Raw genomic sequence first — 13,262 nt, forward strand, 5'->3', positions numbered from 1 at the left:
CCTCCTTAGATCATGCTCTGTAGTATTTTCCTTTGCCTTGGGGAAGAATCCTGCGGACTCTGATGTAAAGGGGAATGCCGGGAAATGTTATGCGGGGGGGGGGGGGAAACTCTGGTGACCAGAGACCACCTTCCGCAGAGTGAATACACTGGGGGGAGGGGGTGTTACTGAGATGATGGGAAACCTTTATATGAGTGCCCTCTTGTCACTGACCTCCTCTCCAGTGCAGGGCTCAGTTAGACGGCTCCAGGTTGGTGGTTGTGGTTTTTATTCTATAGTCTCTTCTCCACAGTCCATACACATCTGACTCCTCCCGTAATCCCAATCCTGGCGGTGCTCTCACTCTTGATTCCTCTCCAGACTCCCCCTAAGAGACTGCAGACACGTTAAAAGACAAGAGATAGTCAGAGATTGCAGACAGGACACAGGAGGTGGCTAGAGGCTACAGACAGGACACAGGAGGTGGCTAGAGGCTACAGACAGGACACAGGAGGTGGCTAGAGGCTACAGACAGGACACAGGAGGTGGCTAGAGGCTACAGACATGGTACAAGAGGGGGTCGGAACATGTGCACAGGATACAGGAGGCAGTCAGTGGATGTGGAGATGGTACAGGGGGTGGTCAGAGTATGCAGACATGTAGGGGGAGCAAACAGAGGGGTTCCCCATGCAAGTTTTGGACACAGAGGGATCAGTCATGTAGGGGGATCACACAGTGGGGTGAAGTCCTTATAAGAGCTGTCACAGGAGGGCCCTCACACAGGACACATGGCTGGCAGGGCAGTGAGGTTGGCGCACACAGGGTGATCAGGTTCCTGTTCTTAGGGGAGGTGGGGTCCTGATTCCCAGGGCAGATGGGGTCCCTAGGTGAGATGAAGTCTCTGTTCTCCTGTCCCCAGGAGAGAAGGGCACAGTGAGCCAGCGTTTGCTGGGCATGGTGAGGCGGCGTTCGCTGGGCACAGTGAGGCGTTTTCTGGGCACAGTGAGTCGGCATTTTTTGGGTGCAGTGAGGCGATTTCTGGGCATGGTGAGGTGGCGTTTGTTGGGCACAATGAGGGACATTTTTTGGGCACAGTGGGGTGAAGTCCTTATAAGAGCTGTCACAGGAGGGCCCTCACACAGGACACATGGCTGGCAGGGCAGTGAGGTTGGCGCACACAGGGTGATCAGGTTCCTGTTCTTAGGGGAGGTGGGGTCCTGATCCCCAGGGCAGATGGGGTCTCTAGGTGAGATGAAGTCCCCGTTCCCAGGGGAGATGGAGTTCCTGTCCCCAGGAGAGAAGGGGATCCCTGTCCCCAGGAGAGAAGGGGATCCCTGTCCCCAGGAGAGAAGGGGGTTCCTGTCCCCAGGAGAGAAGGGGGTTCCTGTCCCCAGGAGAGAAGGGGGTTCCTGTCCCCAGGAGAGAAGGGGGTTCCTGTCCCCAGGAGAGAAGGGGGTCCCTGTCCCCAGGAGAGAAGGGGGTTCCTGTCCCCAGGAGAGAAGGGGGTCCCTGTCCCCAGGAGAGAAGGGGGTCCCTGTCCCCAGGAGAGAAGGGGGTCCCTGTCCCCAGGAGAGAAGGGCACAGTGAGCCAGCGTTTGCTGGGCATGGTGAGGCGGTGTTTGCTGGGCATGGTGAGGCGGTGTTCGCTGGGCACAGTGAGACGTTTGCTGGGCACAGTGTGGAGGCATTTTTTGGGCGCAGTGAGGTGTCGTTTGCTGGGCGCAGTGAGGCGGCGATTTCTGGGCACAGTGAGACAGCGATTTCTGGGCACAGTGAGGCGGCATTTTTTGGGCGCAGTGAGGTGGCGATTTCTGGGCGCAGTGAGGTGTCGTTTGCTGGGCGCAGTGAGGCGGCGATTTCTGGGCACAGTGAGACGGCGATTTTTGGGCACAGTGAGGCGGCATTTTTTGGGCGCAGTGAGGTGTCGTTTGCTGGGCGCAGTGAGGTGTCGTTTGCTGGGCGCAGTGAGGCGGCGATTTCTGGGCACAGTGAGACGGCGATTTTTGGGCACAGTGAGGCGGCATTTTTTGGGCGCAGTGAGGTGGCGATTTCTGGGAGCAGTGAGGTGTCGTTTGCTGGGCGCAGTGAGGCGGCGATTTCTGGGCACAGTGAGACGGCTATTTCTGGGCACAGTGAGGCGGCATTTTTTGGGCGCAGTGAGGTGGCGATTTCTGGGCACAGTGAGGCGGCATTTGTGGGGCACAGGGAGGCGTATTTATTGGCAGAACAATGTACTGTATATGTAGTCAGTGCTATGCACCGGGCCCCGCCCCCTCTCCAAGCTCCGCTCTATCTCTTCCTCCCAGCAAGTCTCCGCCCCCTCTTGAGTCCATAATTTTGGTCGACCGCTGAACAAATATCCCGCGCATGCGCTAATAACAGCTTGAAGCCATAATTTTTCTTGACCGGTGAAGAAAATCGTGGGGTGGGCGGGGCTGCTGTTGATGTTCTAACCATCTGTTCAGCTCCACCTGCCCACCCACCCGCAAGTCTCCGCCCACTCACCCGCAAGTCTCCGCCCACTTGAGGCTAGAATTTTTCTCCACCGTGAAAATAAATATACTGCGCATGCGCTGTTAATGTCAGGGAATTGGCGCATGCGCGGTAAAGGCCCGCCGTCAGCTGTTTCAGTGACGGAGCCGCACCGGAAGTGACGGGGTGAGGTGTTTTCATAAGTCGCAGGAAATTTTACAACACCGGGAACACTGCTCGCCACTGATGCTGGTAAACAGCCATTGGCCGTTTACCACACAATCGGCTGTGATCATCCCAAACGCAGACACTGTCCCCAAACGCAGACGGGGTGAGGGTTTTTCATAAGTCGCAGGAAATTTTACAACACCGGATAACAAGCCAAGGCAGCTGACGTCACAGGCCGGGGTGTCGTCAAAAAAGGGTGACGGAAGTGACGTTTCACCGCCGCCATCTTCCTACACCCCGCGCTCCTCCATAATAAGGAGACACTGAGAAGGGGGTAAGCGGACATCTTGTTACACCCACCGGGGTTTTGCATTTCACACGCTTTTTATACGGCGGGGGAGAAGAAGAAAGTCTGTGGTAAACTCTGACAGAGGGTATAGCACGGCACAAGCGCTCACTACCGCCGTCTGATTGGCGGATGATGTCATTCCGGTCACTCCCCCAGCACCAGATATACAGGAGGTGGCCCAAGTCTCCCGCGAGCTCCGCTGTGCTAAACACAAGTCAGGGGACAACAGCCGGTGTTCTGCCTAATAGAGTCCGCCTATCAAATGCTGTCCACTCCGTACTGCGCATGTGCAGTACGGAGCAGACGAAGCTTCGGAAAAACTCCGAAGCTGAACGGCGCTGTGCCGTGAGTGGAGGAGGTAGCCCCACTATCCAAGCGGACATAGGGTTGAGAATTTTAGAGGGCCCCTCGCGGGCGAGCTTCGCTCGCCACGCTTCGGGCTCGGCCTCGCTGCGCTCGGCTCTTTTTTATTCTAACTCTATGTCCACTTAGATAGTGGGGATAGAACCTGGACTCACGGCGCAGGCGCCGTTCATCCTCGGTAATTTTCGGAAACTGTGTTCCTGTGTACTGCGCATGCGCAGTACGCAGGGGACAGTATCTGATAGAGGACACTATTTTACAAAACACCGGTAACAAGCCAAGCCGGTGTCTTGTCAATTAGGGTCCTCCATCAGATGCTGTCCTCTGCGTACTGCGCATGCGCAGTACACAGGAGCACAGATTCCGAAAATTGCCGAGGACGAACGGCGCCTGCGCCGTGAGTCCAGGTTCTATCCCCACTATCCAAGTGGACATAGAGTTAGAATAAAAAAGAGCCGAGCGCAGCGAGGCCGAGCCCGAAGCGTGGCGAGCGAAGCTCGCCCGCGAGGGGCCCTCTAAAATTCTAAACCCTATGTCCGCTTGGATAGTGGGGCTACCTCCTCCACTCACGGCGCAGGCGCCGTTCAGCTTCGGAGATTTTCCGAAGCTTCGTCTGCTCCGTACTGCGCATGCGCAGTACGGAACGGACACATATCGATGGCCGGACTCTATTAGGCAGAACACCGGTTACCTCAGAGACTGAGAGCTGGGCGGGCCGGAGTGTCGTCATAAAAAGTGTGACGGAAGTGACATTTCATCGCCGCCATCTTCCTACACCCCGCGCTCCTCCATAATAAGGAGATACTGAGAAGGGATAAGCGGACATCTTGCTACACCCACCGGAGTTTTGCCTTTCACACGCTTTTTTTTAACACTAAATTGAGTTTCTGTAGTGAAACACAAAGCTTAGATCTCCGGGTGACTGGTTACATGTTGAATTTTAAAGGCAGCAAACTTCTGTCAGATTAACAAACCTATAAGATCAGCACACTTGCCGCAGCTTTTAAAATTCAACATCTAAACAGTAACAGGGAGTTATAAGTTCTGTATTTCACTATATAACCTCACTTTACTGTTAAAAAAAAACGTGTATAGGGCAAAACTCCGGTGGGTGTAACAAGATGTCCGCTTGCCCCTTCTCAGTGTATTCTTACTACTGACAAGTGCGGGGTGTAGCAAGATGGCGGCGACCAAACGTCACTTCCTGCCTAATCTGACGAAACACCGGTGTTGTAAAATTTCATGCGACCCGTGATTTTCGCTCACCCCGTCACTTCCGGTGAGGCTACGTCATTCGCACAGCTGACGGCGGGCCTTTACTGCGCATGTGTCAATCCCCTGCCCTTAACAGCGCATGCGCTGTAGATTTATGCTCACGGTGGAGAAAAATTATAGCCTCGAGTGGGCGGAGACTTGCGGGTGGGCGGGCGGAGCTGAACAGATGGTGAGAACGTCCCCGCCCACCCCAAGATTTTCTTCACTGGTGAAGAAAAATCATGGCTTCAAGCTGTGAACAACAAGGCTCAGCGGTCCTACGCAAGAAACACACCAATTTTGGCCACAATGAATATACATAGTAGGAGAGCCACTATATGCACTTACTATAAGATTTTTTTTTTTTTTTTTACCACTGCCTGTTTTTGATCTTATAATATGTGACCCCACAGTGCAGAATATGGAGGCCGGTGACCCCACACCCCAGAATATGGAGGCCGGTGACCCCACACCCCAGAATATGGAGGCCGGTGACCCCACACCCCAGAATATGGAGGCCAGTGACCCCATACCCCAGAATATGGAGGCCGGCTCCAGCGGTGACCCCACAGTGCACAATATGGGGGCCGGTGACCCCACAGTGCAGAATATGGAGGCCGGTGACCCCACACCCCAGAATATGGAGGCCGGTGACCCCACACCCCAGAATATGGAGGCCAGTGACCCCATACCCCAGAATATGGAGGCCGGCTCCAGCGGTGACCCCACAGTGCACAATATGGGGGCCGGTGACCCCACAGTGCAGAATATGGAGGCCGGTGACCCCACACCCCAGAATATGGAGGCCAGTGACCCCACACCCCAGAATATGGAGGCCAGCTCCACCGGTGACCCCACACCCCAGAATATGGAGGCCAGTGACCCCACACCCCAGAATATGGAGGCCGGCTACACCGGTGACCCCACACACCAGAATATGGAGGCCAGTGACCCCACACCCCAGAATATGGAGGCCGGCTACACCGGTGACCCCACACACCAGAATATGGAGGCCAGTGACCCCACACCCCAGAATATGGAGGCCGGCTCCAGCGGTGACCCCACAGTGCAGAATATGGGGGCCGGTGACCCCACACCCCAGAATATGGAGGCCGGCTCCAGCGGTGACCCCATAGTGCAGAATATGGGGGCCGGTGACCCCACAGTGCAGAATATGGAGGCCGGTGACCCCACACCCCAGAATATGGAGGCCGGCTACACCGGTGACCCCACACACCAGAATATGGAGGCCAGTGACCCCACACCCCAGAATATGGAGGCCGGCTACACCGGTGACCCCACACACCAGAATATGGAGGCCAGTGACCCCACACCCCAGAATATGGAGGCCGGCTACACCGGTGACCCCATAGTGCAGAATATGGGGGCCGGCTCCACCGGTGACCCCACACCCCAGAATATGGAGGCCAGTGACCCCACACCCCAGAATATGGAGGCTGGCTCCAGCGGTGACCCCACAGTGCAGAATATGGAGTCCGGACTCAGTGACCCCAAAATATGCAGGCTGATCTCACTGGTGACCCCACATTCCAGAATATGGAGGCCGGGCTTACTGGTGATCCTGGAATATGGAGGCTGATCTCACTGGTGACCCCACACCCCAGAATATGGAGTCCGGACTCATCGGTGACCCCAGAATATGGTGGGTGGAGCCACACTCACTCTTCTAGGGGTTCACTAGGTCTTGCAGGTTTACATGCCATCACTCACCCTTAGGAGTCCCTCCTGCCACGTCTCTACCAGGTGCTGGTCTGTGAGCGTCTATTAATGGGTAGCAATGTGGCTGGGACCGGCTGACAAGGCTGCAGAGAACAATATACAGGGGCCCCCGATCCATAGAATGGTGGAATCCCCATATACAAGGCTGCCCCCCCCCCCCCCCAAAGTGTCCACCAACTCAGGGGTCCCCAGCCTCAGGTGGAGGACAATGCCAACTTCTCTTGTCTAGTTTCAGGTATGGGGGAGAAGATGGGACTTCCGGGCTCAGGATGTGTCTAACAGGAGAAGAACAAAGAAAAGGATGGGGGGTGATGACACATGGCATGGAGAGGATGGGGGATGATGACACATGGCATGAAGAGGATGGGGGATAACAGATGGCACATGGCATGGAGAGGATGGGGGATGATGGCGCATGGCATGGAGAGGATGGGGGGTGATTGTACATGGCATGGAGAGGATGGGGGGTGATTGTACATGGCATGGACAAGATGGGGATAACCATTGTTAGGTTGAACTGGTGTCTGTGTCCAGCTGGGGAGATACCTCTCTTAATCCTGGGGACCATCCCTCCTCTCCCTCCTCATCCTGGAGACCCTTTCTTGTCTCTATTCATCCTGGAGATCATTCCTCCTCTCTCCTCATCCTGGAGATCATTCCTCCTCTCTCCTCATCCTGGAGACCCTTTCTTGTGTCTCTTCATCCTGGAGAACCTTCCTCCTCTCTCCTCATCCTGGGGGACCCTTCCTCCTCTCTCCTCATCCTGGGGGCCATTCCTCCTCTCTCCTCATCCTGGGGGCCATTCCTCCTCTCTCCTCATCCTGGGGGCAATTCCTCCTCTCTCCTCATCCAGGATCCTTGTCTCCAGGATGAGGAGAGAGGAGGAATTGTCTCCAGGATGAGGAGAGAGGAGGAATTGTCTCCAGGATGAGGAGAGAGGAGGAATTGTCTCCAGGATGAGGAGAGAGGAGGAATTGTCTCCAGGATGAGGAGAGAGGAGGAATTGTCTCCAGGATGAGGAGAGAGGAGGAATTGTCTCCAGGATGAGGAGAGAGGAGGAATTGTCTCCAGGATGAGGAGAGAGGAGGAATTGTCTCCAGGATGAGGAGAGAGGAGGAATTGTCTCCAGGATGAGGAGAGAGGAGGAATTGTCTCCAGGATGAGGAGAGAGGAGGAATTGTCTCCAGGATGAGGAGAGATGAGGAATGGTGTCCAGGATGAGGAGAGATGAGGAATGGTGTCCAGGATGAGGAGTAGGAATGGTCTTCAGGGTGAGAAGAGGAGAGGAGGAATGGTCCCCAGCATGAGGAGTAGGAATGGTCCTCAGGGTGAGAAGAGAGGAGGAATGGTTCCCAGCATGAGGAGAGAGGATGAATGGTTCCCTCGAAGAGGCAAAAGGAGTTATGTTCCCCAGGATGAGGAGAGGAGGAACGGTCCCCAGGATGAAGCGAGAGGAGGAACGGTCCCGAGGATGAAGCGAGAGGAGGAACGGTCCCCAGGATGAAGAAGATACAATGAAGGTATTTGCAACACTTGAAATGCTGTGAAAATATTTTCTGTATTTATTCAGTTTAAATAAACGTCACATACAATAATTATGAACGATTATTAATTACATTTGGTTGGGAGGAGTCAAAGAACAGGGCTGTACAAAAACGGGTACATGGTGGGGGCGGGTTTGAGGTCATTGCACCTAGAAAAAAGGGACCGCTACAAAAGATCAATCCAAGAGAGCGGTGAGTACATTATAAAAAAGTTCTCCCAGGAGGGTTTCTATGGTACGGGATCTGCTGCCCTCTAGTGACAGACAGGATACATTACAGTACAAAGTGCAGCTGCCAACCAACAGAATCTGTAACATTTCCTGAGGTCTGAGATGTGCAAATTATAGTCGGGCTTCAGATTCTCCTGACTTCAACATAACGTACAAAGCTGGAGGAGAGAAAAAAAAAAGTGTAAATTGTCAGAACAACAACAAGAGCAACAGAAAAGGCAGAGGAGGGAGGAGGAGGAGGAATGAGAGAGGAGCAGCAACAGAAACAGCAGACAAGAAACCGGAATGGCAGAGAAGGAGGGAGAGAGGAGCAGCAACAGGATCAGCAGACAACAGGGATGGCAGAGGAGGGAGAGAGGAGCAGTGACAGGAACAGCAGACAAACAGGAGTGGCAGAGGAGCAACGCTAGGAATGGCAGAGAAGGAAAGAGGAGCAGCAACAGGAACGGCAGAGGAGCAGCGACAGGAACAGCAGACAAGAAACAAGAGGAATGGCAGAGGAGCAAAGCCAGGAACGGGAAAGAGGGAGAGAGGAGCAGCACCAGGAATGGCAGAGGAGGGAGAGAGAGGAGCAATGACAGAAACGGCAGAGAAGCAACGTCAGGAACAGCAGACAATGAAGAGGAACAGCAGAGGAGCAACGTCGGGAGCAATGACAGGAGAGACAGAGGCGGAGCAGCAACAGAGGAACGGCAGAGAAGAAGGAGAGGAGCAGCAACAAGGAGGGACAGAGGAGCAATGTCAGGAATGGCAGAGGAGCAGCAACAGGAACAGCAGAGGAGCAACAAAGGAGCAGTGTCAGGACCAGCAGACAAGAAACAAACAAAAAGGAATGGCAGAGGAGCAATGACAGGATTGGCAACGACCGGAACGGCAGACGAGCAGCGACAGGAACAACAGACAAGAAACAAGAGGAATGGCAGAGGAGCAATGCTAGGAACGGCAGAGAAGGAGGGAGAGAGGAGCAGCAACAGCAGGGACAGAGGAGCAACAACAGAGGAGCAACACCAGGAATGACAGAGGAAGAGAGGAGCAATAACAGAAACGGCAGAGAAGCAACGTCAGGAACAGCAGACAATGAAGAGGAACAGCAGAGGAGCAACGTCGGGAGCAATGACAGGAGAGACAGAGGAGGAGCAGCAACAGAGGAACGGCAGACAAGAAGGAGAGAGGAGCAGCAACAAGAAGGGACAGAGGAGCAATGTCAGGAATGGCAGAGGGGCAGCAACAGGAACAGCAGACAAGAAACAGGAATGGCAGCGGAGCAACGCCAGCACCGGCAGAGGAGCAACAAAGGAGCAGAGTCAGGAACAGCAGACAAGAAACAGGAATGGCAGAGGAGGAGGGACAGAAGAGCAATGACAGGAGCGACAGATCAGAAACCACAGATGAGTGACAGGAGAGACAAGAGAGGAAGGAATGGAGTTACAGAATGAAGATTTCCCAGCAGTAGTCCTCACCGGTGGCCTCGCTGTGAAGCACAGCGCTGTCATGACTGCGGACCTGGCATCTGGTGTAGACTTTCTGACCGTCGACCTTCTCCACTCGGCTGTCTATGAGGACTGTGGATCCCAGAGGAATCGGACTACAGACACAAAGAGAACCTCATTACACCTCTCTGCTATCACAGCTTCAGAACATCAACAACTCCTACCCCCCCCCCCCCCCGCGAGAGTCTCCCCAATATTATTCTTCCCCTGTCACTACCACATCATCACCGCCGGCCATCGATTGTACAATCTCCTGACAACCATGTAGTGTCAGGTAGGTCCTCTTCTCCCCCCTGGGCGCTTACCTCCGATAGTCGAGGTTCAGGTTGGCGGTCATAGCCGGTCCGATGCCGTTTACAATTCCCGCCCCCACGGTGGAGTCTACGATGGTGGCGATGCAGCCCCCGTGTGTGTACCTAGAAGAAGGCAAGAGGGGACGCGAGAGGTGGAAGGAGAACAAGGAGAGCCCGAGGAACCAAAGGATTCTGGTTAGGGTAGGCTCTGCGAAGAAAAAAAAAAAGAAAAAAAAAAAAAAGAAAATAACGCTCACCCTGCGAGGCCCCCCAGATAGGGCCCGGGCTGGAATATGCAGACTGTCCTCTTCTCCGCCTCGTTATAGAACATACAATACTCGAAGCCGATTCCTTCCTGATCCAGGTTCCTGGTGAAGAAACGAGTTTCCCCGTCGGCCTCCAGGCTCATACCTGTACAGGAGGAGGTCAGAGGTCACCAGAGGAGCTTACACTCTAATGTCATCCCCCACCACAGCCAAACACTATTCTTATTCTTGTACTCGATCTGCTGCCAGCGAACTCCTCGTAGGAGGGAAGTCTCCTCCAGCTCGGGTCTCGGCTCAGCTCCTCGTACAGCCTCTTGGTTTCGGGGTTCCAGGTGGGGTTGGGCACGGCGTAGTCCCGCGGTTGGAGGGCGGCCTGCAGATTTAAAAATAAATAAATAAACAGATGTCAGACCTGTGCCCTTCGCTTTGGCTTTTCTATGATTGGGAGGGTTAAAAAGAAGACATTCTGGGTGGAGTCTTTGGTGGATATTCAGCCTATAGGAAGCAGATGTTTGGGATCACCTCCCACTGACAGCGATCACCGTCCCGCGGTCAGGGTGTGAGCGGCACTAGAGGTGTGTGCAGAACATTCAAATTTCTTACGTTACCAAATTTTGGTTTCAGAATTTTAGTTAAAAATTTTAATTTTGTTTATTCATTTTCTGACGGATTCCACAATTTTTTGAAAAACAATTTGAACTCGTAAAAAACAAAAAATAAAAAAAACAAAAAACAATACAAAACAAAACCCAAAACAAAACACAAACACCACACGATCAATGATTCAAATTCTGTGTGAAGAAATAGCTGGTTGCTAAGGATCGGGCTGGGGGCGCCGTCCGCCACGTCCTTAGCAACCGACGACTCGTTGGCTGTCAGCGGGATTCCCCACTGACAGCTGAAACGTAAAAACAAATGAGTGCTGGCAATAGAAAATCCTGGAAAAAAAAACAAACCCCCCCCCCCAACAACCAACCCTGCATGGGCACCAGCCCCCCCCCCCCCCCCCCCGATGGGGAAGAGGAATAAAAAAAAAAAAAAAAAAAAGCATAGGGGTCCGGACCTTTATCCAAGCATGCAACCCAGGAAAGGGGGAAGGGGGGGTGTATGAGCAAGTGCCCCCCCACCCCAAACCATACCAGGTCACCATACCAGGGCCCTGCCCTAAGCACCATGCTGATGGGGACAAGGGCCTCTTTCCAACAACCCTGGCTGGTGGTTGTGGGGGGGGGACCCCAGATCCCGCCCTACCCACCTATGTGAATGAGTATGGTGTACATAGATCAAAAATAGTAAATAAAAAGTCCCCCCCAGGCCCTTATCCGATGCAGACCGGGGGGCAGGCAAGGAAAGGGGGGGGGGGGGGGGTATTGGCAAAAAAACAAAGGAGTCCCCCCCAGATCCCACACTACCTCCAACTATGTGAATGAGTATGAGGTACGTAGTACCCCTACCCTTTCCACCCCAAAAAATTTAAAAATAAATAAAAACCCCTTTCGAACGCTCCACGCTGTTGAATGTCCGACGGTTCTTACATGGCTAAGGGGTGGCCCCGCCCCTGTGACATCACCAACCAGGTAACGCTGGGCTGTTGATGTCACAAAGGGGGTGGGGTGTTTTACATTTCAGCCAGTAGGGAAGCCCGCTGACAGCTGATGACTCATTGGTTGTTAAGGAGGCGGCGGCGGCCACCCCCCCCCTTTAGCAACCAGCTATTTCTTGACACAGGATTCGAATCGGTTGACCTTTTTGTTTCTCCCCCTCCCCCCAAACGATCCGAATCCAAGTCGTACATAAATAATTTGGAATGGGTGAGAAAACGATGAACGTAAATTAAATTTCAACAAAAATGTGTTACCATTTCATCTCCGAGATTCAGATACATCCGAATGGCTACAAATGTATCCAAATTTATATCCAGAGAGGCATAGTGTCTATGGGGCTCCGTCCGGCAGCAGAGCGCGCACATTAGGTGGCATGCCCCTCCCCCACTGGGGACACTCCAGGCGGTTAACCCCTCCCCCAACCAATCAGTACTCACAGGGAATAGGTGTTCATGCTCTACCCTGGCGGCGGCGGCGGTGGAGGCGTGGCGGCAGACGGCAGCGCCGCCCTGGATGATCCTGGAGATTTCGTACAGCATGGTGCCTGAGAGAGGAGACAGGAAGGAGATGAGACGGGGACACCGACATCAATCTATACATTATCCCCCACACTGGAGGAGTACTACATATCCCAGCATGTCCCCCCCCCCCCACACACACACACACACACACACACACACACACACACACACACACCAGAGCACTACCTATCCCAGCATGTCCCCTCCCCCACACCAGAGCACTACATATCCCAGCATGTCCCCTCCCCCACACCAGAGCACTACATATCGCAGCATGTCCCGTCCCCCCACACCGGAGCACTACATATCCCAGCATGTCCCCTCCCCCACACCGGAGCACTACATATCCCAGCATGTCCCCTCCCCCACACCAGAGCACTACATATCCCAGCATGTCCCCCTCCCCCACACCAGAGCACTACATATCGCAGCATGTCCCGTCCCCCCACACCGGAGCACTACATATCCCAGCATGTCCCCTCCCCCACACCGGAGCACTACATATCCCAGCATGCTCTGTGTATCCTTCCTCCACCTAGAACTGAACTACAAAGTCCCAGCAAAGCCCACAAGCTCCAGAACTCAGCCCCCCCTCACCTGCTGGGAGTTGTGATTCTTTTGCTGCTTTAGACCAAAACAGCTCCTCTGCCCACCTCCTCTCCAAACCCCTTCCATTCCACCAATGTCCCTTTTATCAGCATCTTCCAGGACTCGTCTCTATTCACACCTGTCCCTGATTCCGGAGACATTTTCCTGAAGCCTCCGCCTGGAGAAAATCTCCGCCCACTTGAGTATGATTTTTCACCACCACTTAATATTCAGAGGCATGTTATTAGGGTGGGCGGGGCTGCTGCTGACGTCCTGAGCATCTGTTCAGCTCCGCCCGCCCACCCGCAAGTCTCCGCCCACTCGAGGCTATAATTTTTCTCCACCGTGAGAATAAATCTACAGCGCATGCGCTGTTAAGGGCAGGGGATTGACACATGCGC

The 13,262-nt window shown here is 54.0% G+C and overlaps 1 protein-coding gene across 1 annotated transcript; it reads right to left on the minus strand.

Moving 5' to 3' along the window:
* Positions 1–7,848: 7,848 nt before the first annotated feature.
* LOC143997834 (acyl-coenzyme A thioesterase THEM4-like) lies at positions 7,849–13,237 on the minus strand. The gene is made up of 7 exons (XM_077493663.1): positions 13,001–13,237; positions 12,190–12,296; positions 10,383–10,521; positions 10,140–10,293; positions 9,895–10,005; positions 9,560–9,684; positions 7,849–8,257 (listed from the first exon to the last, which is right to left on the minus strand). The coding sequence occupies exons 1-7, from the start codon at positions 13,020–13,022 to the stop codon at positions 8,211–8,213; spliced, it is 705 nt and encodes a 234-aa protein (XP_077349789.1). The 5' UTR covers positions 13,023–13,237; the 3' UTR covers positions 7,849–8,210.
* Between the last annotated feature and the right edge of the window lie 25 nt (positions 13,238–13,262).

This window comes from Lithobates pipiens, unplaced genomic scaffold, assembly GCF_037356315.1.
Source record: "Lithobates pipiens isolate NorthernLeopardFrog02 unplaced genomic scaffold, aLitPip1_a1.2 Scaffold_19, whole genome shotgun sequence".
Taxonomy (NCBI): domain Eukaryota; kingdom Metazoa; phylum Chordata; class Amphibia; order Anura; family Ranidae; genus Lithobates; species Lithobates pipiens.

Excerpts from the sequence above, each read along its gene's own strand:
- LOC143997834 (XM_077493663.1), bottom strand. The coding sequence starts at position 13,022 with ATGTCTCCGGAATCAGGGACAG. Across the intron at positions 10,294-10,382 it reads GTTCGCTGGCAGCAGATCGA|GTATGAGCCTGGAGGCCGAC; the intron begins GTACAAGAATAA and ends CCTCCTGTACAG. Across the intron at positions 10,006-10,139 it reads TATCTGGGGGGCCTCGCAGG|GTACACACACGGGGGCTGCA; the intron begins GTGAGCGTTATT and ends GCCTTCTTCTAG.